The sequence below is a fragment of the Coloeus monedula genome, assembly GCF_965178545.1.
Source record: "Coloeus monedula genome assembly, chromosome: 4".
NCBI classification, from domain to species: Eukaryota; Metazoa; Chordata; class Aves; order Passeriformes; family Corvidae; genus Coloeus; species Coloeus monedula.
The window spans coordinates 12,056,127-12,082,798 of record NC_138784.1 but is presented as its reverse complement, the minus strand read 5'-3'; the positions used below and the strand labels follow the sequence as shown (position 1 = coordinate 12,082,798).

Here is a 26,672-nt window from a genome sequence, read left to right as displayed (position 1 = left end):
GGACTCTTAAATCATCTCCCTTGAGCTGTGCTGGGTCTGCAGGCCAAACAGACCTAAAATCACATTTCAGTCAATATAGCTATCAAATGAGTCCTGAAAAAATACTGCCACATAAGAAAGGGCCTCTTCATCAAACCACTTTCAGTTGTCATGCTGGTAAAATTGAGATGCTAACTCCCAGCTGGTGGGACTGTTAAACACCCTGAAAATGAAACATCAGCATATCAAATGGCTGACAAGGAGCTCTTAAGAGATTATTCATGACTGAGCAGTAGTCCACAGAGCTGGGTACTTCTTTTGTACAGGAAAACCTGTTTTCATGGGGAGAGACTTTAATCCACCTACCCAGAAACTGTTCTGTATTGGTCATGAAAATCGTTATCAGCACCAATAACTAAACCACGACCTTTTAGGGGTGTGTTTTTATAAACACTAGTGGACTGAAATGAGCTTAAGTGAAGAATTTGTCCCTTCCAACTGTACATATTGGTGGGTCTTCCATCCTTAATGGTTCCTACCTTCAAGCAGAGAGACCGAAAGTTTTACATTTTTATTTCATTCTGAGTTTTGAGTGCCTGGTTTTCTGCCCTTTTGTGCTCAATGATAAATACATTAGCATTTCAAAAAGAACTAGCTTAGAGAATCCCCTCCATAAGAGAGCTATTAAAAAGCAATTTCTTTACCAGGGAGAAATACTGCTGTCAAGCATACAACAGGCAGCCTTGCTTCATCGTTCATTTTTGTGTTTGTATTATGGTTATTTTTCCTATTTCTATTCATCAGCAAATCAGCTTGATAGATTAATTCTTTTCTGAGAGTCGGTCTTAGTCACTGGAGTCTGTTCACCAAGAACCATCTGTTCCCCAAGATTTCCCTCCCACACACCATGGCAGAATCACGCCTACAACCAGTTTCTCCTATTAGGAAAGAAACGCCTGTAACAATCTGGGCGACATGAGTCCCCAGGGAGACAACACAAGAACCTGTAACTTTGTTCATCATTATTATAAAGCAGTACCCATTACTCAAGGTCTGACTCTGGAGGGTAAGTGAACCTGTCTACCCCTTCCCTCCCACTCTCTTGCTGCAGTACCAAAAGGTCACGACCTGTCCAAGAAATGGGAATGGGGAGAGACTGGATGATGTTGTGGCAGCCCTTCTTTCCCTTCCACAGCCTGGGCCCCGATTTCATGGAGTGTGTTTATGTGCAAGTTAGGGGTGATGCTCCTCAAATTCCTTCCTCTGCCTCCAACCCTTTCATGATCATGCAGACGTCTCCTAATCTTTCTGACTCCAACTCAGCCCATCTACCCTACCTAAGTAGGTGTCTGGGAGAGTTTAATCAGGTTAAACTGAACGAGCTAACTGATCACCCCACATCAAATCCATGACATCTGCCAAATAACAGCAATGCAGTGGGAGCCTCATCCCAAGTGCAGGATGCAGACAGGCAGAAGCTGGACTGTAGCCTGTGCCAGGCATTCCAAGACCCGGATCAAGTGCACCCTGGGTAGCTGTCACCTTCACTTCTGTCACTCAAGCAAGCAGCCAAATTGCCAAATTGCAGGAGGAGAGAGCAAGTAAATACACACCTTGCCTTCCACAGAAAAGACTCTCTCCTGGGAAGGACTGAGGAAGGGAATTGCTCGTTTCAGGTTAAAGACAGAACTTCTCTTCCCTCTCACCTATACAACATTTTCCCTCAGTCCCTAAAGTGACCTGCTGAACCAACTCCCTGGAGGCATGCTGCTCATCTCTTTTAACAAAAGGTTCATCTTTTCAGAACAGAAATGGCTTTTCTTGCCACTTCCTCTTTTCAGTGCTACAGCTCAGAAGTCCTGGCACCTTCCCAGTGCACGGGCTCGGCTGTGCCCTTGGAGCTGGAATCCATCTAGCCTTGCTGGCAGAATAAAAACTAATGAAAAGAAGTGAAAAGGACCAGTGAGTTAATTAAATACAGCTCCTGTCAGAGGATGGGAGAACAAAAGCAGGTGTAGGCAAAGAAATTATCCAGGGGCATAAGAACTACTACGCAGGAGCAGAGCAAAGATGTATTTGATTTGAGCCACCATCTGACACGAGCTACAAGAAATGTTGCAAAGAAAGACATAATTCAGCAAATTACATCGCCCCAGTCAGGTCTCATCATGGTTTATAGGAGGAAGGGAGTGGTCTGAGTGTTTCATTTACAACATTATCCTCTATATATATTAAAATACGTATTTTTAGCCATACAAATGTTTAGGACAGCTTAAAGCCTCATTTCATTGACTAAACATCATACGTAATTAATTTTAAAATCTAGCTATTATTTAGTAAAATACTCTTTCCTTCTTCAGTGCTGAATTACTTTCACTGAACGTTCCCTTTCTTGGACACTGAGCTTATCTTACTTTGGGTTTCTTTATTTTTAGCACGGATGTCTCTCACCACTCTGGTTTCATGTTCTGCTGATTCCCCTGATGCCAGGGATTTGAACATCTATTAGTACCCGAACAATCTGCAGACACAAAGCTGACTGCTTTCCTAGAGAGCACCAGCACTCCAAGGAACTCACTGCTTCCATGGCTGTGCATGGGAAGCAAACTGGAAGAGGATGGACTCAAAGTTATAGCACCGACCAGGGAATGATACTGATTAAATGTCCCTCAACCTTCCAGATTAGATATTAGGCAGAAGGGAGAGAAGGGTAACTAAAGGTCTACAGACATGTATTTTGGATTTCGAATCGGGGTTTTTTTATTAAATATTCCATTAATACCTAACTATTGCATAGCCTTCTTCATCAGTAAGTTCTTCAATAAAGAAGAGGCATGTAATTTTTCACATGAGAAAACAGACACATAGATTTGAAGTGACTTACCCAAGGTCACACAAGTGGAAGAAGAACCTAGCTGTTTTAAAGCCCTTTAGAAGGCAATATGCCTTCCTTAACCAAGTGCTTCTTTCCTGAGAGCTGCCTTTTGAGGGCCAAATTAACATCACAATTTTGGCACTGACTCAAAGCCTAATCTATGTTTAAAAAAAAAAAATACAGCACACATTTAGTCTTGGGAATATTATCTCTCTGTAACTGGATCATAAGAAATTGTGTTTAATAAAGGCAAGATTCATTGGGGTGAATAGTAAAAAAACTGGGTAACAGGCTTGTGGGAAAATCTGCTTTTTTTTCCCAGAGGTGGTAGGGTCCATGTGCTCTCCTCTGACATTGTTCATTGCTTTACAGTCCTGTGCTGGGAGAGTACAGGTCCCCAGGGAGAAGGAAGGGAGAAGCACACAGGTGAGGCAGAGGAATGCCAGCCTCAGAGAGTACCCACGCTGGGAAAAGATGAACTGGAGAATGCCTCTTGCCTCCAAGCAGGCTGGGAACATCACTCTTTCCAGCTCCAAACTTACAAAGAAGGAGGATACAAACATAACTGCTTTGCTCTTGATGCCTTTCCTACCCACCATAAACTGCTTTTGACCCATTGTAATCAGGAGCTAACATTCATCTGGAGGAAAGCTGCCCAGAGGTAGCAATCTTGATGTGTCCACAGAGTTAACATGGATAGGAAACAGAAATTGCCATTTGGTGATCCAGGGGTTTCATCTAAACCAAAGGAAAGCAATAAAAACTGTCCTCAGAGGACACATCTGAAGAGTGAGTGATGTGTGACCAAAGCAGACAGTGGTAAATGGGAAAAACTGATGGACAGCAACTAAGGTAGAAAATCAAAAGAATCTTCTCTGCAATGCACTGATGAGCACAGAGGCAGCTGCGTCAACTCTCGTTTGATGCAGCACAGACCCCAAATCAGTGCTGAAATGGTACAGGAAAAACTCTGACAGGAACAGTCCCAGATCTCAAAAGCACCTATTCCAGAGCTTTTCACAGAGTCTATTTTGTGCAGATGGATGGGTAGCGCACAACTGGGTGAGGTTAAATGTATACCACCGCTATGAACAGCAGCAGGGGAGCAACGCCTCGGGATTGCTGCTGCTTGTTTTTCCATGTCCACTTCAGCAGCAGGTTAATTTTTATCACAGACATAAGCAAGGCTTCAGTTTAGCCACACCTCTGAGCCTCTGGCACAAAAAATGTTTGGTCTTACAATAGTTGGTCAGCAATCCCCTGCTCTTACTCCAAATAATGAACCCATCACATTCTCTAAAATCTGGATCCTCCCAGGGAAACAAACATTACATTTTATTTTGACAATTTACATACCAGTGAATTTCTTCTGCAACTGATTCTGTCCAGCACAAAGGGTAATTTCACAGCATGTATTTCTTTGTAAAAGTTGGGACTTCTACCTGAATTATTTGCTTTCTCCCACTGTTACTGGAGAAATGTTCACCTTTGAATCAAACCAATGTACAGATTCACAGAACACAGAAACATATCCCACGTGCACCTAACCTCAGGTTATGCCCCACTATTTAAAATACACAATGGCACACATGGAGAGTTAATATCGCACACAGCTGGCTTCTCAGTCAAATTAAAAATTTAACATGAGAGAATTTGGTTTTCAGCCCGGTTTCCTAGGAAACATTTCCAGCTACTATTGGTGGAGGCTACAGGTTGACTGTCAAGCCCACTATTTCCTTTGTTCCCAGTCCATCAGCTTGATTTCTTTTATCATCTGGTCTTCCCTACTGAAATACATCTAATATAGGGGGAAGGGTTTCTTAACACATGCAAAATAATCAGTATTTCCCAAACAGCCTCCCCAAAAGAGAGACACAAAGCAGCAGCAGTGATTAAAGAAGAATAAATGAAATGAAGTTATTTGAATTAATTTAAAAACGTGATATCCAGATTTGTATATGTTCGAGTCTGCACAGTGTTGATAAATATCTGCTAGAGATAATCTACAATTTTACTATTTATCCCTAACAAACAGATGGGCTTCTGCGTTGCCATTTACAACAGCATAAACACATTCTGAAAACAAAAACAAAACAAGGAAGAATTCAGAAATATGTGCACAGGTTTTTAACTGAATGTCCTGTACTTAGGTGAGATTTTATTACCCTTTAGAACACCTGCATGTTCTACAATTAAAGCATTACAGACAACGAGCACTGTAAAAAATCAATCCCCAGTGTCACTGCTCTTTGAAGACAAGAGGGAAAACACACTGGAGTGTATCTACAGGAGAGAAAACAGGTCCCAGCCCCACAGACAGGCACTGACCTGGGCACGGTGCCTTGGTCTGGAACCTTCCTGGCTTTGTCTCTTACCAAAAAAAGTGATTGCACCAGAGAAAGAGAAGGCAGCTGGATATTTTCATGCACACAGAAATAAACCCTTGCTTGCAGTGCTTAATGCAGTTATGCAGACTCAAAGATATATCACTGCTTCTGTTTCCACTTCTGTTGTCACTCGTGTTTCTGCTCGCTCTTTCTTTGTGCCTTGGCAGGGAAAAATCTGGGCAACTCTGGTGGTTCCCTTCCTCTTCCCTGGTGGGAGGAGATTGGACCCCTCCCTTCTTCCCAGGACATTCACATGAGCTCAGACTGCAGTATTTTTGCAGCTCTTCTACCTGTTCCAAACCCACTTTAGTGGCTGGTTGGTATGGGTCTTTTTAAGGATGCTATTAATAACATCCTTCAGAACTAGAGAAAATTTCTAAGAGCTATTCCCTTTATGCCCACGATACCCGGTCTCCCTCCTCAGCTGTTTCAGTCATAAAAAATGGGCATACAAGCAGGTATTGCTTTTGTGGGGTTTTTTTTTGTTTAACGGACAACATTTCCAGTGTCCTTCCACCGTACTTTACGGGACTCCTTCAGCTCATGCACCCAGTAATGATTAAGGCAATCAGGAGCAGAGATTAAAGACAGTGCTTTATGTTAATAACTGGGTGATGACCCAGGCCTAATAACCTCAGAACTGGAGCAAGACCTGCCCTGCTTGTGTAGAAAGCACAAACACCGCTGCTGCTACGAGCTGAACCTGCCCTTGTGAAACGGCCTCCTTGATTCCCACAGAGCAACACTTGGTCTGTGAATTTTCCCTTTAGACGTCCATGATTTTGGATTATGAGGATAAAGGTGAAACTTTTCCAATCATGCCATTGAAACAGGAATGCCAGAGCACTGAAAGGGCTCGCCCTTCTCTCCTGAGCTAAACTACCTGGAGATATCACACTATTACGAAAAAACTGTGGGTAGCACAAGAGCAGTGTGATCATTTGATACTAATCAACACTGAAATTGTTGGAGAAATAAAAAGCTGTCATTTCACTTAGAGCCTGCAGCAAAACTCGCCTAGTTGATAGGGAACATTACAAAGGTTCATTTATTTTATGCATTTCAGTTCTCAGCACGACACACCTTCTATCCAGGGATGTGAATGTATTTGTAGTGTACCTCAGGAGATGAATGTCCAGCAACAAACTCCACTGTTTATTTATGGTTAATATTTCACAGCAATAAACATTAAATACGTTCCTATTTGATAAGATAACAATCTGAGGCCAACACCTTCCCTTTCGAGGCTCCCAGTACAATGATAACCTTTGAAACATATCAGCTGCCTCATGTAAAAACTGAGAACTGTCTCCACCAAGCAACTCAATAACTGATCTGTATCTTTATGACTACAACTTCTCATTATGGAGATAGAGATACCACCCAAACCACTTCAGTAAGATACAAGCAAACGTGGCATTAGCTCAGCATATCAAGCCACTGATATGAGGAAGTTCTGCTGGCAAGTCCTCCCAGCTGGACAAATCCCAAACCACAGAGCATTTTTCTGGTTGGTATCCATGGGCTGGCATGGCTAATATTCCTGCAGTGCACCTCAGCTATGAACTTGAAGAGAGGCACACAGAAAACACAAGAGAATATATAGTTAATCCCATTTGGGAAAAGGGCAGACACTCAGGAATAAGAGGTTTGTATTATGCTGAGAGGAAGAAAAGATATACAGAGGGATATGGAATAAAGGACTTTGCTTCCTAAAGGGAGATAGCCTTTAAGATCACCTGGTCTAGTGAAGGGTGTCCCTGCATGGCAGAGGGCTGGAATGAGACGAGCTTAAAGGTCCTTTCCAACCCAAACCATGCCATGATGACTCTATGGCTTTCCTTCTGAACATCCTATCAGCTATCAGACTATCAACTGTGCAGCACAGGCCAGCCCAAATCCAAGATACAAGATGTAATCTCATTTTCAGCTTTCTTTGACTACACCTGAAGTCCATATTGCTGGTAGGAAAAGAGTGCAGCTCTACCACCCTGTTTAAAAGGTGACATCTGAAACTGGGAAAGGGGAGCTGTGGAGGTACATGTTGGTGAGGAAAGAGGATCAGGAAGCACTGTTGGCCACCACCCAAATGTGGTGGTGATCCATTTTAACTGGAACACATAGTTATCAGGTCCTGAATCTCAGCAAATTCACCTCTGGTTTTTCCCCTTTCTGCATCTGAGATGATGTGCTAAAACGGCAAAGAATTTACTTACTGTTGACTGTAGTTGCTGAGGAACATGGGAGGGACAGGTGACTGGACAATTCTGGGAGCTGAAGGAGGTATATGAAGATGGGATCAAGCAGGTCATGGCTGTAAGGATCTGCAGATCATGAAACAGAAAGGAGCAGTAGAGCTGCACAATGGATTTGGGTCAGAGCTGACCTGGAAAAGGTGCAGCTGGAATTGCTGATGATTGAGTGATGTTCTGATCAAAACCTTCCCTGGAGGTTTCTGGGGCTAGTGGAAAGTGGGGAAATGGGTTGCTAGGCCCCAGGGCAGCAAATCCTGTCTGTCAGAAAGAAATGGAAGAAATAATAGGGGAAGGGCAGAAAGAATGATAATCTTCCAAGCTTCAAAAGGAAGGGCTGAAGGGTAGAATTCTGGAAGGATGACAAAATGATTTACTGCTTCCATGCCCTATGGAAGCTCAAGGTCTCCATGCTGCTAAGAATGGTTACTGTCCTCTCACTCAATGTACTGGGCACATAACAAATTTGACAGGGAAGAATCTAATTACCATTCCCTAAAGGCTCAGAGATCCTCCATTGATAAAACTCCATCAAAATCATACAGGCACTACATTAACAATTCTGAATTGCAGCAAACTTGATTTATTCTGTGTTCTTTTCCTGTTCAGGCTGCAGTGCAGAGTCCTGATGCCCTTTAGACATCACAACAGAACCCAGCCCATTGCCTTTGATCAGTTTGTATTCCTGCCCACCATGAAACAGAAACAAGCAAAATCAGCACTCAGAATTTGTGGAGACATGAATCTTTTAAGGGATCAGGTTTAATTGGTTAAAAACATTAGAATGAGACTCATATCTACGTGCCACAACATATTTTTAGCACATATAAGCCTTCATGTACAAGAATTTTCCCTCCCTCTGAACTTCTATGCCTCGATCTCTTGTGCATCCTTTCTTAGTGTAAATCCTTTAAACGGATTATATTTAAAGAACCACTTATTTGATGCTAGGAAGAGATGCCAAAGCAGTATTTTGGCAGTTGTTTATGAAGTGATTAAGATCTTCTATTTTTTCTACGCAGATATAATAAAGGATGGCCATTTATTTTGCTAATTGATACGAAATGGTAAGGACTAGAACTTTAAATTGATGGAAAGACAGAAATCAAAACCTGACTGTCCTTTCTTCAGTGGACAAAGAAAGCCCCATGCAGAGAAAATCCCGTCCTTGAGGGATGTGTATGGTGACAACATGCAGGAGATGGATGAATCCAAAAGGATGCAGAAGAACAAAAGAGTCTTGTGTCTCAGTCCTTTGAGCAAGTCTGTATTTTCCCTGCTTATCTTTCTGGATACACCCAGTGATGTTACACATCCCTCTTCAAATTCTTATCTACAATACAGGTTTTCTCTGCAGGCTATTTCTATGTTTCACCACACTCTTTACGACATTAATAGTTACATGTACATGTATTTACTGCTCTCTGCCCTTTCTGGAAAAAAACCAAAACGAAAACACAAACAACCAACCCCCTCGAAACAAAACAAACAAACAAAAAACCCCAAACCTATCTCAGCTTTTCTACTACCTTGAAAACAATAAAATAGCAAACCCTATTTTCACAGAGGAAGCCCTTGGGTATCTCAGAGAAGGCATGTTGTGGGATTAGGCCTTACCTTTCAAAAAGATGCATCACTTTCCTGATACATATATGTGGAGAGAATGTGACATGGGAAGCAGTCCAGTGAAAATGACATTTTACAAGAAGAAGTTACAAGCCCCACCTCCGTGTTCTTAGAAACTTGGGTAACTTGGATAGTGTACCTGGAAAGCTGAGCTGCACCTTGGGCACGAAGTTTGGTAGAGAAACCAGCTGGCAAGAGCATATTTGAACAAGCAGCCACATGAATGAGCTCTCAAACACATTCTGGGTATCTCTGGCAGTGCAACGTGGAATTCTGGGACTGTGTTAGAACTTCTACCCACAGCATGAGAACAGATTTCATAGCTTAAGTATTCTACCTAGGGAAGATGAACCCTGCTCTTACAGGCCTTTGGGTTAAAAAAAACAGAACTCATGAGACACAAGCTCCTTGCTTGCTTTCTGCTGACACAGATCAAATAAACCTTGCTCCAGGAAAATGCCTAAGCAGGTATTTTATTTAAAGCATGTCTGTTGAAATGGGAACTCACTGCAAGTTTCCCATGAGCTTTTGACACACTGCATCTGGAAGCCACACATCTGGTTCATCCCACATTAAAGAGGGAAAACGATTTTCATTTATTTGACAGAAGGGGTAACTGATTAATCTAGATATTTAAACAGTTGTCCTGAAGGAATAATACGAAGCTTTGATGTATCTCACATCTTCTCAAGTCCTTCTTCAGATTCTTCATAGGCCTCCTTTAGGCACTGGAAGGGCTTTGTCCTTCCTAATCTGCTCCCTGGGTGGTTGAAATCCCCCATGAGGACCAGGGATTGTGGACGTGAATATTAAGTGCTGTTAATGGCACTGCCTCTGTTTTAATCCCTTTGCTGCCAGCCACTCACTTGCTTCACTATCACCAAGTGCAGTAATTCCTGGGACTTAGAACACCCTACCAGGACGTGCTGAGACAGCTGAAGAATTTAGCTCACTAAGGTTTGTTTAGGGAGTGACCTCTAGAACACCGAAACTTCTTTGTAATGAACACTGCCCGGCAGAGGCAGGAGAGTAAAAGCCAAAGGATGTATAAAAAGACTAGGAAAGCTACCAGAACTCAGGAGCTCAGAGATCCAGAGCCTGTTTCCCTTCTCCAGCTTCCTAAGTTAGATATTTCTCAGCACTGCCAGGTGTCAGTAGAGACATAGTGGCATAAAGAATGCACTACAACCTGGAGGTTTGGGGTTTTTGCTCCGTTTGGGTTTTTTGTTTTTTTAAGGTGCTAAACAAGGTAAGTTCCCAGATAAACTCTTAGGGAATTCTGCTTATAAGTGACCTCCAGGCAAAGCATGAACCATTAAACTCTTGCAGTCTGAATGTCCAGCCAGATTTCTTTTCCTCACCTTGACCATAACACCTTTATCTGCATGTTGGCAATCTGATGGAGACAATGCTGACAGCTTTGCTTTTGTCAAGGTAAATGATATCCACAGCTTTCCCTCATCCACAGATTCAGTCATTTTATCACAGAACAGGACCAGATTGGTCCAGCTAAACATATCAAGGGTAAATCACAGAATCATGGAAGCGACTTTAAAGATCAGGGGTGGGGCAGCCACAGCTTCTCTGGGCAACCTGTGCCAGGGCCTCAGCACCCTCACAGGGAAGAATTTCTTCTCAATATCCAATCTAAACCTTCTCTGTTTCAGTTTAAAACTGTTCCCCTTGTCCTGTCACCCCAGGCCCTTGTCAATAGTGTCTCTCCATCTTTCTTGCAGGCTCCCTTCAGGTACTGGAAGGCTGCAATTAGGTCACCCTCTCTTTTCCAAATCCATGCTGACCTTCAAGTCACTCCCTTTTCCTTCATGTACCCAGAAACGTGTCAAGAAAATTTACTCCATGACTTTTTTTTTTCAGGGACAGAAGCGCAACTGCCTGAAGCTGCAGCTGCCTGAATTGTCCCTCTTGCCCTTTCTGACAATGGGTGAAGCATTTGCCCTTTTTTCCAGCCATAAGTGTCCTCTAGAATGTAGAAATCCTGGAGGCTTCTGAAAGAAATGGAATACATAGTCCTTCATGCTCTCTTTACAGCCCTGGGAAAGAAATTTGCTGCAAAACATACCTCCACATAGAGTTCTACTAAAGTCAGCTTCCTGGAGATCAAAGCAAGGGCAGCAGCTTGGGAACTGCCCACATCCAACAGGGAGTCAACCATCAGGGAGACAGCGTGCCTCCAGGCATGGATACAGCACAGCAAAGAACACATCAGCTTTTTGAACAGGTTATTGCCTTTCTGCAAGCAACCTCCCCAAGCAGAAATCTACCCATAAAAATGTTTTTCCCTCCTCCACCATTGACAATTTTGTCACACTTTGTATGGAAATGCCCTTCCCAGTGCTGAAATTATTTGTGGGTGGACAGTTCAGGTGGTTAATTCCTTGGGTGTGGGCACACATGCAAGTGGCACAGTTGTATTCACCTAGTCTTCTGAAACATGAGCTTATCAGTTGAAGAATGATAAACCCTTTTCTTACCCTCCTGCATCTCTATTGTTGTGTTCTCACAGCCTGCTTTATACTTGAACACCTTGAATAATGAGTGAGGTACTTCTAAAAAAGGTTTAAAGAGGTCAGACTGAGAGCTGTTACAGAAAGGATCATGAAACATTTGAGTGAAGGTGTAATTACCCATACTTAAAGTGTGTGTGTGTCTTAGCAGATTTTGATATATCTTTAATAAATAAAACATTAATATAAACTTCAGACAAGTACAGAGCCCTCTGGACACCCTAATTTTTAAAGATCATTCACTAACAAAAAGAGAACCTAAATAACTTATTCTGGCTTCATCCAATAGGGAAATTTTCAAGGTAGTGGAAAAAACTGTCAACTTAATAGAAATTTTTGCTGTAATTTAGAGCTCTAGTTCTGCAATTATAAAAAAAAAAAAATGAAATAGTTAAAAATAAGTTGTTACTTTGGAAGAGATCACCTCAAAATATTTTGGGATTTGGGGTTTTTTTAGGGCCCTGGGGCTGGAGCTCTACCAAAGCAATCAAGGTAATTCAAGGATAAAGTCCATTTTGCTTGTCCTTACCCATATTTTCTTTGCCAAAAAACATTTGGGAGGCATTTTTTTTCCACTCCCAACTAGGAAGGTACTGACTGTTCACTGTAAACATTTTATTATACAGATGAAGTACCTGTAGTTTTATACACAACTGTAATCGCAATAACACCCAGCTTGGAGCCAGATCCAGGCTTCTGTTTTGCTGAGCTCACCAGATTGAAGGCTTTAAAACACGTTTTAGTGTTTTGCAGATACAAAACCAAAATAAGAGACCTTTTTCCCTAAACTAAGCTATGAAATCCCACTTTTAAGGTGAGATGGCAACACAAGGAGACAACCGGCAGAGTTGACAAGGAAGATAAGAAGAAGGCACACAATAATGGAGACCAAAAGTACACACACAGTTAGTTAGTATCAAAGGTTTGTTTGGTTTTTAAACAAGCCACAAGTCAGTGCTTGTTTTTGTTATTCATATTTGTTATTTCTACTGCAGCAGTGCCCAGAAGTCCCATCCAGACATCCCATGCTCAGTCCCTCCTTTTAAATCTTGATGCAATCACACTGACTATCCCAAAGCTTCATGTATGAAAAGGAGATCACTCCAAGTTTTCTCTCTCATCTAAATCATGCCCATAAATAATAAGCCACACACTTGGCAAAACCAATTCAGATTGTACCAACACAAGGCAAGTTTCTGGGGCAGCCACTTTGGCACAACCACCTTGAATTTTGGATAAAACAGACCCAAACTGCAGCACAAGACTGATGCACCACTGAAGACACATTAACATTCTCCAATGAAAACAAGTGAAAGCTTATAGTAACTGAACATATATAGGGTCAAAAATCAGTCTAATGATAATTTTTGATAGAATGAATAAAGCATGCCCTGATTTTAAAAATATTTAGCTAAATTAGCAACCCTTTCCCTTTGTCAACTCCAGATCAAACACAAATCAGGCCAGAACAGCAGGCTCTGGACAACCACCTCCACAGACCAGAGTGCAGCAGTGAATCATCCCTGTTGCCAGAATTAATAGGATTTCCCTCTGCAGTCAGACCAGCTCGCTCTGGGAGTCTGGCTGCAGTTAGTTTGTGCTCTTCACAGTCACACCATCATTCACATTTAACTATGAATGGAAGAGCTGTTTCGCTTCAAGAAGCAAAATTAATTTACAACACCAATAATACTCTCACTCCCAGATCCCTTAAAAGAAAACAAAAGGCCTACTACAAGCCCCCAGAAAATTACCAAAGCCCAATTTTCAGGCTTGGGTTCCTTGGCACAATTCAGACATTTCGATTTGTGTACGCAACAACGCGAGTCAGAACTTCACAGTTTTTTAAAGTGATCTCCCTAGTATTTGGCAGCTCTTATGGGTCTGGTAAACGTAATAAAAACAGCAGGTTGGATTTGCCAGAGTAAACTGCAGTCAAAGGTGACCTTCAGACAACTTTAAAGCTGTGCGATCCTCTGGAGGATGGATTTTGGGATCAATTGTAGGACACCCAGAAGATCAAAAGTTCTGGATTGTGAATATCAAGATGCATCACTGTGTCACAAGCGGAAGCTCTCTCAAAGGCCCAAAGGCTCAGAGTATTCCCCTCCCTTCTCCCCACTATTTCCACAAATTTGTTTATCCATGTGCTAGTCAGGGATCAGGTTTTTACAGGGAAGTCAAAACAGAAGGTTAAAGATTCTGCCCCACTATATTTAGGATTTCTTCTTAAACTGCTGTGTTTTGTTCACAACAAACTTTATTTCTTTGCAGGGTCTTGGAAGGCCAGAGATCAATTTAGGAAAACAGAAAAGCTTCCTTTAAGAAAAAAAAAAAAAATTGAAGAAATTGCTGAGGATGGAATGGAATAAAATCAGGCACAAAGAACAAAACATGAGTCAACTTTACACTGTGCTGAATGACCAAATAGCCAATTCTGCTTTTTGGGTGCTGACTGATGGCTCCATTGCCAACCCATTCCAGAAAAAGATGAGCCTGTGTTTTCTTAACTAAGATATGCAGGCCCTCAGAGGTTGTTTGAGGTTAGTTGTCCTCATTCAGACCCAATTCCAAGATGAGAACCCATGCCTGCAGATGAGCTGTGGTACAGGAGCAGCTCCGTCGGTGTCCAGAGCAGTTCTGAAGTGCAACAGCCCAAAAAGGAATTGTGCCAACTCGCACACATCAAGAGCCAAGTCCCAGGCTCCAGCAAAATGACAAACATTGTTTAAAAACATGTTTGCTGAAGGCCTTGTTGGTGAACGGGTCACTTGGCAAAACTGTGAACACACGGCATGCTGTGCAGCTGCCTAAAAGCTCAGCTCTCCCATGTGCCTGAGCAAAACCAGGATCCAGAAGAAATCGGCAGCTTACAAAGGATGCCCAACAGGACTTCTCTAATGATGTTGCTCCATGGCCTTGCTGCCAGAAAAAGCTGCCAGGAAATGGCTCTGACTTCTGTTACTGGTGTAAAACTCTCAAGCCGGCGTAGGAGAGTTTTTCCTCTTCAACGCTCTTTGTTCTTTTCCCATCCTCTTTGAAAATGCCATGCTGGACTCCTCCATCCCTCTAACGCACACTCTCCCACTTCCTCGACTTTTTCCTTTAGGACATGTAGACAGCAGTGGTGGTGATGCTGAAAGTTTTCTCCTGGCAAGGAGACCTGGAAAGGCACAATGTTCTGGATGGAGAGATCTCTGACTGGCACAAAAGTAAATTTTGTGGATTAGAGAATCTAAAGCTTCCGTTTAGTCACTTGAAAAAAAATCTAACATTAGGATACTATTTCCATCTCCAACTTAACACACAAGGTCAAGTTCAGAAGCAATCACATGGGAAAAGAGGTGGATGAGAGTCAGCAGTACCAACAAAGCAATTACTTCTTGGGTTTGTTAGCTTCCAAACCCAGAAACTGTCTAGCTTGCTTATGCTCCAAGGCTGGAATCAGACAGTGTTGGTTTTCCACATTTAGAAGAGTGATTAACTGCATTTTCATCTCTGTACCAAACGCTTTTCCCCGTGTTTAAATCGTTATCATCTGAAGTTGATATACTGGCAGGGAAATCAAACTCATGCTTGTAATTATCCAGAACAAAAAGAAAATCCATCAGAATGCCACAGAATTGAAAGAATTACTTGTTTGGGCTACTTATTTGGGCCCATTACCTCTCTGAAATCTACCCTTGACGAGATACTCAACCAAAGCTAAATGAAGGTACCAAGAGAAATTCTACTGATTCCAGGAACTGGGCCTTGGCTGCAAACCAGAAAGTATGTAGGCATAAATGCAAATTCAAGCAACGTTATGAAGATCCTTTAAAGCTGTGACCCAACTGTAATCTTAGTTTGCTAACTCCCTTATGAGATTCCCTCTTTCTTCTGTATGACATCCTTGCACATTAAAGAAAAAACACTGTGAAGTTACAGGCTGTAAGTGTACCAAAGTATCACTGCTTACGGAGCACTAAAAATGTGTTTCATTTTACAGACGACAGCAAATGCAGCCTAACTGCAACCTCCATGCTGTAACTGGCAAGAGAAAGTCTTATTGTTGATATTTTTTTTTAATTGCATCATTCCCAAGGTACTGCCTGCTCATTTGCTTCAAGGGCTGAACTTTTATTTTGTCATTTATCAGCTGGTAGAATCTTCACTGCAGAATCTTCACTAACACACACACCCCTTGGGATACCTGCCATTAAATAAAACAAAAATGGCTAGCTTGAAAGAGAGTGCCATCATGCATGTGTGCATTTGTGTCTATACAAATGTGTACATGCTAATTGGGCTGCAGAGCAGAGTTTTGTGCTGGCTGCATAAAAAGCTTGTCTGTAACATTCCTTGGACAAAATGAGGTCTCTGACCATCAGAGTTCTCAGAGCACACTACTAGCCATGATATCTTTACAGATTGAGCAGAATAACTGAATATTAATATTTAAACATGTGCATGTCTCTTGTTAGATATCTTATGTGAAACTGAGAAAATTCTCCTTTGTTTTCAGCTTTTTTTTTAACTTTACTGCATGAGCAACACATGCATTAGCATACAATTGGCTAAAGGGATTTTTCTGGAATGCCTCTATTTGAGGCTCTGTATTCTCCCCTGGAGGTGTTGATGTTTACATCATGATCTACTTGACATCACAAAATGATTTTAAGGAGAAAAATCCCAACCAAACAAAAAAATCCTTCTGCAATCTGATGACTTCTTGCGATTCCAGACCAGGCCACAAAAAATTGCAAGAAAAGAAGAAGTGAAGATAAAAGTGAGGGACAGCTTTTACAGATTGTTCTGCAGGTGGTGGGTATGTGTGTAGAATGACATGAAGACAGAAACCATTAACCCCCTTGCTGTTGCAGCTCAGCAGGCAGGCACAGAGAAAGCCGAGCTGCACAAAAAGATCTTGCTCTACCCTTCATACAGGGCAAATTTTCTGTACACACACCTTGCAAGGATCAAGACTCTGCTGAGGTGGCAGCTGCTGCCAGGCCAGTGTCCCCTGGTTGATGTTGGACCACCCTGATTCATGCTGGATTTCTCTTTTCAGTGGAAGATGAGGAAACTGATGTGTCAGGTTTTGACACCAGAACATTTTTATTCACAGAATGACAAACACACTTGAAATCAACTGAGAAGCATTTTTGATTTCAAAGATTTACTAATTTTAGAATAATTTACCTTGTTTCTACAGTTTCATATCGCACTGTGTTCTTGTTTTTCATTTAGAATCTTATGTCATTTAAACATTCTTAATTTCATTGTGATTTACTGCGTACCTTTGTACAACTGGAGGAAATTGAAAACTGCAGTCTATTTTATTTTAAAAGAGTTGACTTCACCCACTGTGAATACCTGCAGGAGCAGAAGGACTGAAGACAGTTTGCAAAGATGGAGTATTACACTGTGACCTCTTCTTGACAGTGATAAAACTGAGGTTTGAATTCTGTACCATCTGGCAGAGCTTGTGACCTGGAGACAAATGGCATCCCCAAGCCTTGTCTGGGTTTCAGCAGCATTGCTTTTTTTAATAAAAGACAACGTATCACACTATTAGCTCATAATCCTTCCTAGAGCTTCCAGTACTGCAAGTTCCGCTTTTAAGGGGCAAGATCCACAGGAACCATGCTGATAACACCACAGAACTGCATCTCTGAGTGATCAGAGACTGATGTTTCAGGTAGAGAGTCATGCAGGAGTACAGGGAGAAGCCATGTAATAAGGGACACAGCTTCTTGCAGTCGGAAATGCCTTCGGGAAGGGTCTAGAGCACAAGTCTTAGGAGGAGTGGCTTAGGGAACTGGGGTTGTTTAGCTGGGAGAAAAGAAGGCTCAGGGGGTACCTCATTGCTCTCTACAACTACTTGAAAGGAGGTTTTAACAAAGTAGGGGTCAGCCTCCTCTCCCAGGTAGCAAGTGATAGAATGAAAAGGAAATGGTCTCAAGATGTATCAGGGAAGGTTTAGATTGGATGCCAGGAAAAACTTCTTCACCAAAAGGATTTTCGAGCATTGGAATAGGCTGCCAAAGGGAGTGGTTGAGTCACCATTCCTGGAGGTATTTAAAAGATGTGAAGATGTGATGCTTAAGGACTTGGTTTAGTGGTGGACTTGGCAGCGCTGGGTTAACAGCTGGACTCCATGATCTTAAGAGTTTTTTTCCAGGATAACTGATTCTATGACTCTATAACTCATTTGTTCTTCAAGCACACAGAGATAGAAAAAATATTATTTCAGTCTTGGCCTTGAACACTTCCACGGATGGGGCACTTACAGAATCAGAGAATCAGTTAGGTTGGAAAAGATCTCTGAGAGCATCGAGTCCAACCTATGACCTAACACCGCCACGTTCCATCAACCTAAAAGCCTCATTAGCCCTGATCCAGGTACACACTGCTCTGCAGTGGTCACAGCAGATTTCAGGAATGCTGTTCCAGATGGAGTGACAGGGCACCAGTTTGGCAAGGAGAACTTTTATTGCTTATGGTGATGAGTGAGGGGGCAAAGACAGGGATAGTCATAGGAGGTGGGGAAAGATAAATCTGGAATGATTTGCTGAAATATACAGGACCTTGCTGGATGTTTGCTGATAAATACAGCACACTTCACAAGGAAATACTGAAGAGGCAAAGCTGTCTGACAGCATTGAGCATCTGCTTTTTGCAGTGGCCAGGCCCATCGCAATGTGCAGCTCCAGACAAAGCTTTGCAGGGAAGAGAAGGCCTGTCTGTAGCATCCACTGTAACTATAAGGGTTAACTGTGGATGGACGACAGGAAAAAGCAGCAGCATTTTACAGTCACACCTAATTCTCCATTTTAGGCAGCCTCCCCATTTTCTCTCTGAATTATCAGAGACATTAATAAGAGCCTTTTCCACTCCCCACTTTGCCCGATCTTTCTAATTAGGAACACTGAACAAATATATCTGAGAAACAGCCTGGCAGCAGCAAGCAGCCTTGGTTCACTGCATGCAGGGCATGGAAAATGCTCTTCTCTCCCACGGACAACGGGAAAGCTACAATCAGTGACTCAGCATTAGCCCAGTAACTGCTCTCCAGGGAATCCAAGGCAACCCCTCCAAGCATTCCTGCCTAGCTCTGTGCACAGAGGGATCAGACAGCAAAAGCGCTCCTTGAGACAATTCCCTACCTCTGATAAACACACACCTGCCATCAACGAACGATGATACATCCCTGTCAAGCTTTGCCTCATGATCCCCATCTCTGGACACATCCAGGCTGCAGCCAATACTGAAATTTAGGGGGTCTTGTGTAACAGCTGTGCTCTGTGCAAGGCAGACGTGGCATTTCATAAAGCACAGGGTAATAGCTTGATTCCCTTAGGGACTTGCTGCTGGAAAATAGAACGTCTCCTTTCATAAATAGGCAAGGTCACAACGCTTGTTTTGGATTTGATGCTGAGATAATTGAGTATCTGTTCATTATACATTGCATATTAATGCACTAACGCATCTGCATGTAAAACTAATTTTACTAGACCTGAGGAAAGCAGCTTCATGTTAACGCCTATTCAGCTACAGAATGCAGTCAAAGAACTCTGATTTATGCACAAACTATTTTCTGTATTTTCCTTTCCATGTTGGATTCAGAAGTTGAAAAATTCCAAGTAACCAACTGTTGAAAAGCACAAACTAAGCTATTTTGCCCGTTCACATGGTATCACCCTTTTGAAACTCACAGCTGCTCTTCTATTTAACAGGAGTCATCTTCCAGTGTATTCACATGTACACACAGTGACCCAGACAGGTTACAAACATGACACCTCAGTGTTTAAACCCTGTAGATATAATGATAAAAGCCACACAAATTTCACAGAGATATATGAAGAAGGATCAAAATTCTAGGCAAGTTCTTTCATAATATTTCTAAGTACTACCAAAAATCAGGAGTCCCCAGAGGACCTTACCTGAAGAACCTAAACATTATGCAACTAATTCTAACCAATCTGCTTCACTTTGATCTTACTTCATCTCAAATAAATTTTATCTCTTTGTTTAGAATATTTAGAAGTCAGCAACCTGTTTCTCTCTGCTCCTTTGCTTCCTAGAATAGTTCCTTTCTGGATGTGCAAACAAGAAAATCCAAAGGACAATACTAGGTCACAGCTAAATACAAAAGAAAAAAGAGTTACTTGCAAAGTGAATGCGTCATGGATCAGTAGAGAAGATTACATAGGGTAAGATATGAAAGAAGAAATAAAGTATTTTCTCCTAAACCCAGATACAAACACTGTTCTACATTAAATCCAGTAGTTTGGGGGTAAAGGAATAATTATGCACTAGAGTTTAGAAATTATAAAGGTACACAGAAACAGCACACATAAATAACAGAAAGAATTTTATTCTGAATTTTCCTGTGCTTACTCCAAAATATCTCGTCAGAGATTATGATCAGAAATTTCAAATGTGAATGCTGTCTGAAGATTTGGAACAAAGTTTTGCTGCATTTTTATTTGTTATATACCTCAGGAATTTCGCAAACTGGAGGATGCAAAGCTCAACTGTAAATGAAGGAGCAGTCTCTAGATTGTGATCAACTGGAAAAGATCTGTAAAAATGTTAAGAATAATGTTTCCTGCCCTCCTCATCTGTCATTAAATTAATAGCTAGTGGAATTAACAGTTTCATTCCTAGGAAAAAAAAAATCTCCAAGGCTGTGAACATTTGTACATGGCAAACACCTTCAAGGAGTAAGGTTTCTGCCTTAGGCAAGGATTTTTCAGTAATTTTAAAATGATCAGCATCAAAAAGACACCTTCTTCCTTGAGAGGACCTGGATGACTTGTGAGAGATTTTTCTTCCCAAGGCTGCAGCAGCCTAACTTAGAGCCCTGCCTGCTCCTTTTGTTCATTTGGAACACGTTGGAGCAGGCTACCAAAGGTTCAAGGAGAGGTTATCAGGTCCTGCTTGCTGTTGGCATGTCTAAAACTGCTGACACATGCTAGGAAGAAAAATGGGTACATCTAATGCTGCTGCAACAATAAAACAGCTACTAGGGAACCCCACCTAGAGCTAACAACACCTCCAAGCTGTGCTGGCCAACTGAAGAGATAAGCCAGTAGTATTTATACATAAAATGCAAACAGAGCTTACACAAGTCTTGGTAAGTACCTAGGTTTATCATTTCCTCAGTGTTTTAAAACACAAGAGGCAAAAACATATGCAAAACACACCACATTTGGGATTTTGTTGGTTGATGATGAAAATCATTATCCACAGTGATGAAAGCTGAGGGTGGACTTGGCAGTGTGAGGTTAAGGGCTGGACTCAAAGACCTTGAGGATCTCTTCCAACCTAAATCATTCTACGACAAACTTGCAAAAGGCAACCAATGGGATTGTTTTCTTTTGTATCACTCACAATTTTTCCTGAATATGAAAACAATCTACTCTCTGTTAAAACCACACCAAAACCAAACAAACTCTGTTCTTGGACATACATCAGATTTTTCTAGCTTAATGCCTCAAAACATTAAAAGGAAAAAAGCACATTTTCTGCCAGACTTACTTCTCTCAAAGTCACCTATTTTACCTCTAACTTCTGTAGAAGGAGGAGGATTCTTCCAGTCAAGTCTTGTTCAAACTTTTATTTTAGACCAATACTCTATAGCTATGTTGACATTTCTCAGATTAATTCCAAGTTATTCCTTGCCTGGTAGGGCCAGATCTGTCCCTTCCTCTCATTTCACATCAGCTATGTACAAATTCACACTAGCATTAAGCATGAGCTTGAACTCTGGCATTTATCATAGCTGGAGCATTCTGAGCGAGTTCACAACCTCACCACTGGCTTAAGAACCTCAAGAGACTCCTGAGGGCCTCAGGCCAAGTCAGTGCCTCCTTACAAATTTTTACATTAAATACAGCAAAGGGCTTTGACATCCTTCTTGCTACTAGAGATGTGGATTTCCTCACTGGGATGGCAAACTAAGCAGGATCAAGCCACATGGGTGGAGGTCATGCAAAAGGGAAGTAAAAGGATTACATTGTTACAGTGTAAAATGCTGTGGCACCTATCAGACAGACACAGGTTCGTTCAATTCTTTTGGCTGTCCTAGACATAGCAAAAATACACAGCTGTTACAGCAGAAGTCAGCCTTTTGTTCTTCATGAATTGAGTAAAACAGAAGCCCTTTGCTTAACTCACCTAAATGGCTTTCAGATTAGATTCCAGAATAAACCATATGAACTTACCTTACATTTCAACATGTTGGCCACTCTCTCTTGCATTGACTGACCAGCCTTTGGCCTGACAAGAATATAAACTGCTTTCACTTCAGGGCTGGAGCGCAGAAGTTTTTCCACCAGTACTTTGCCCATGAAACCTGTAGCTCCTGTGATAAGTACAGTCTTTCCATTGTAATAAGCTGAGACTGAAGACATGGTGCTTTCTTGTTCCTTCCCTTCCTGCAGCAGGTACCTGAGAAGATGCAGAAATAAAGCTTTAAAGGCTTTTGGGATAACCTTTTTAGTCACCTACGTCAACTCAAATCAGTTCAGTCAATGGCAATTTAAAAAATGATTTTTTAAAAAAGTCTTTATTGCAAAAATAAACCACAAAAATCTGAGAAGCTTAAAAAAAAAATCAAGCTCAGTCTTATCCTCCATATGACACCACAGCTGCACACAGAGGTCAAACACAGCTTGTGCTGTCCAAGGCTCCCAGCAGGAGATGCTCACTGCAGTGCTGAACCGTGTTTATCTGCTGCTGTTAAGTGGCAGCCATGAAGATATGCAGCTATCCCTACAAGACAAAGGAGAAAGAGATTTCCTCACAAACACTGCTGTGTTTTCCACTTCAATTCCACTGTGCCTACGGCATTCCTTGTCAGCCATCACTCATCGACGTGCTCAGTCTTTGCTGTTGCCTTGGCTTGGAATGACACCATGAAGAAAGCTTTTCTTCATGAAAGATACAGTGCAATCACCTTGCTCTGCAGAACTGCGATACCACACGCAGGTCACCACCCTTTATGAGCTGTTAGGGCCAGAATTCAACCCACTTCACTCTAAGGAGTGCAGATGTGATAGGCTCCCTCTGGAGAGTTTCAGTTGTCTGAACTCCCCTCTGGAGACCCACTGACATGATGTGTCCCAGTTAAGTATTTTAATTAGATGCAATGGTTTCAGGCCTGAATGTCCCCAGCCATCCTGATTCAAACTCTTTAAGTTGATCAAATGCAAACAAGGCTTGGACTGAATCCTCTTAGAAAAGCCCCTCTTCCCCTACTAACCTAACGGAAGCAAAACAACAATCTTTGAAGTGGGGCAGACCACAGCAAGCACAAAACACACACTGCAAGGGAAAGGCTCATGAAAAATACCAGTAAATGTTTTGAAAAAAGCCTACTGAATTTGAAACAAAAAGAAACAAGAATACTATAATGCTGTCAATCACATATTCAAGAACCAGAACAACGATCCTGAAGTATCCCAGAAAAACTTCTCTTCCTCCAGCAGAAGCTTCAGAGACACAAAACAGGGAGTCAAGCCTGACAAAATATTACTCTTCTTTCCCAGTGCTGCCCGGGACCACAATACTTAGCATCAAACAAATGAAAATCCCCAAATTTCTTTATCCACAACAAATCATCAGGTGTAGAATCCAGTTTAGAAAGTGGGTCAAGCAGAGTAACTTCTCAGGGATGCTATTTTACAAACTAATAGCTGTGGGTATTCTGGCTCAGTGAATTTGGTTATTACCCTACTTTCAGATGTCGTCCAGATTATAACTTAGATGAATGCAGAAGGCTCATCTAGGCCTATTAAAAACCTGTTCTTATTAAAGAGCTGGCCACTTGGGAAGTTAAACCAACAGGTTAAACTACTGGATAATTAACTTATTTATAATAAAATGTCACCTCTCGTTCCGGTTCGGAAAAACTGACTCATATTGCAAGATAGGAACTTGCAGAGCCTGTAAGTGTGTGAAAGGTGTGTAGGGCCAGAAGAAGGCAATAGTTTAGCCAGATGGAAACAAAAGACCTCAGAAATTTGGCATGACATGCCCTGCAACGTAGAAAAATGAAGGAGAGAAGGCCTTAGTCACTAGAAGCCATATAAATCCCACTGAACAACAGGAAACAAGAAGATAAAATATAAGGACCACTTCCAGCCACTGGATACTTGGTTTGAACTTGTATTCAGAAGATCCTATCTGCACAAAGAGTACTTTGCACCATAAACTTGGGAGATTACCAGAGGAGTTACTCTCCTTCCCACACTTCAGGAGTGGAGAGCATTTCCAACCTGCACCACCAAGCACTACAGCTTTGCTTTATAGCTGCAGACTACGGCACAAATAACTGTGAAAGGATCCATGTGTGGACCTCAATTGATTATGTTGTTTCATTTGGGTTCCCTGCTTCAGTTATCTAAAAGGGGCTACATTTGTTTTGGCCAGATGTTCAATGCCTGCTAGAATAGTAAAATAAATAAATCACACTACTTTGAAGTGTCCCTATAATTAACCGTGCAGCCACATTTCATTAAGTATTTCTGACAAGGACTATGTGCACATAACTCACAGTTCTTTGCCGTCTAGTCTGAGACCATTTTGAACGTTTGATTCCAAAAAAATCCAAAAATTTCATCTTCCAAGCCATTCTGGTATGATGAAAATAGAAGTACCAAACACAGCTACTGAAAAAACAAACTTCCAAGGCAATCTGCTGTTACTCTGGATTACTGGCTTAACCTCCTAGGGTTAAAAGGGAAGAAAAATCACATCCTTTCTATTTTCCATAATAAAGCAGTCCAAGTTAGGCAGCCTAGAGTTAGTAGGGCCAATTTCAGGGTTGCATCCAGTTGCTCAGGACCTCATCCACAATAAAAAGCCACAAAGAATGAGATGGTGTTATGGGATCAGATTTGTGTCTTCTTGCAGTACATTTATTTTTCTATTTCCTAAGTGAGTTTCAGAAAAAAATACAAAAATCTTGTACCTATCTGACACCATGCTAATTACCAAGAAAGAAAATCTGTGGATTTGTTTAATGCACACAAACAAATCCATGTTTTGAGATCATGACACAAAAGCTGGAATGCTGCAATTTGGTATGTTCAGACAGACCCCTGAATCTCCACTGTTCAAGCAAATTTAAAGCGGCTTTTATTACATTCCAAGTTCAAAGGCAGATTCCAGTTTATATTCCAGATTGCTAAGATATTTTCCTTTCAACTTAGTCTTGATCTTTTTATTTTGTAAAACTATCTTTGGGTTTTTTAAATATTTTTAAGAGTGTTACTGATTTTTCTCTGTTTTTATTGATTTTGCTTGGCCTTTGTAAAGCGATTACTAAGGAACGTATGGAGACTTTAGGGAACCAGAGGATTTCTGAGGTCAAAGGGTGTGACCCAAGTAATGCCTGCTGACCTGACCCTTTGGAGGCCTACTTCAAATTAGAGAGAAAGATATGCATGCCTTTTGGCTTTTTACACTCAAATTGTTAGCTGCAGAAGGTTTTACTTGGCCTTTCATTTTAAGGAATAAATAGTCAATACTGAGCACTGCCTATTTTCCAGTCAATTTAACTACAAGGGGTTAAGTGCCTGGTAGGACCATTTGAACTATGGCCAGAAGCTGCAGTGAGCTGACCCCTTAGTGAGATAAAGAAGGATAAACACTATTTCATATAGGCTGAGGTTCCTGGCTCTTCAAAATCTGACTGAAGATGAGAAAGCCGCTGAATTGTGGAGAAAAGCCCAATTCAAGTGAGTAATTACAGGCAACTCAGATATTTTAGGCATTAATCGAAGAAGGAAAGCAATCACTGATGCCACGTGAATTTCTGAGTACGGCATCTTTGCAGCAGCACAAATCTCTCTGATGCTGACTCATCTCCAGCCAGAGCATGAAAAAACCATGAACCAGGAACCCCACTGAGCCAGGAGTCCCACTGAGCATCTCTGCAGACACAAGTGCACAAGCTGCTCTGACGGTACTGCTGCCTCTCAGAGTCTCCTCTGGATCAAACAGAAAGGACGAGCGACAGCACTGCGTTACAAACAAAGCCGTGATTTTGTGCCACAGGACAAGCAAAGGGATAGGTGGGAATCCTAATCCTACCAACCTAATACTTTCCTCCTGCAAAAGAAAATCATTGTATCCTCAGCAGAATAGCACAGATGTTCCCCCCCTGCTGAGAGCAGGTACGACTGAGCTGATATTTAACAGAACAACTGCTACACTGTCCTCATCTTTCATATATTTCAGTGATGCCAAATCTGCATCCAGCTTGCAGTGGTGTAATGCAGAGAGTTTGGCTGCTACCAGAGCCAGAATGGTGGGAAGGGAAATGTGGATCTGAACCTCACTGACTGCTGCCACTGCCCACGGCAGCTCCATGGCTGCAGGGGGTCAAGGAGGGACGGCAAAAGGGAGGATGAGCAGTGAAGGTGGACTGGAAGAGGTATTTCAGTATGGTTTGGATCACTGCCCTACTCAACCAGGACAGCAGCCATTTGAGAAGCTTATCTGTTGAGATACTTTTCTTTTCAACTCAACAGCATAAAATGAAAAAAACCCATTGTTCTGTGCAAGAACGAAGGACCATATGCCTGCAAATGTACATCTAGATTCAAAAATGGCCTCTCTGGCAACTCCTTGTACTTAAAACTGGTTTTGATGAGATTTTTCTTACACAGCTTTATGCAGGGATGTAATTTCCATAAACAAGAGAGTTGGCCTGTTCAGGTGAGTCTTTCAGACATCAAACTAAATGTAATAAACCAGCTTCAACCAAAATTACACTTAACAACAAGCAATAGTTTTTGAAACAAAGCTACAGACAACAAGAGTCCTGTAAGACAAAATAATTCTTGGCCACTTTCTGACAATAAATTTTTAATCTTGGGTGAAAATATCCAATCATACATAAGACAGTTTTCTTTCATCAGGATTCTGGAATAGTTATAATTAATCTGGAACATGCAGAGAAAGAAAAATTCCTCTTTTGCTTCAGAGAACTTGTATAGCTGAGGTCAGAAAAAGCAATATAAAGTGGTCACAC

At 41.7% G+C, this 26,672-nt stretch overlaps 1 protein-coding gene across 1 annotated transcript in view; it reads right to left on the bottom strand.

The window, feature by feature from the left end:
• FAR2 (fatty acyl-CoA reductase 2) overlaps positions 1-22,044 on the bottom strand; it is a gene marked incomplete at its 5' end in the record, with an annotated part of 58,666 nt that extends 36,622 nt beyond the window's left edge. Inside the window, one exon of the mRNA XM_082280959.1 lies at positions 21,856-22,044. Within this exon, the coding sequence (XP_082137085.1) occupies positions 21,856-22,044 (189 nt within the window). The remainder of the gene's footprint in view (positions 1-21,855) is intronic.
• Between the last annotated feature and the right edge of the window lie 4,628 nt (positions 22,045-26,672).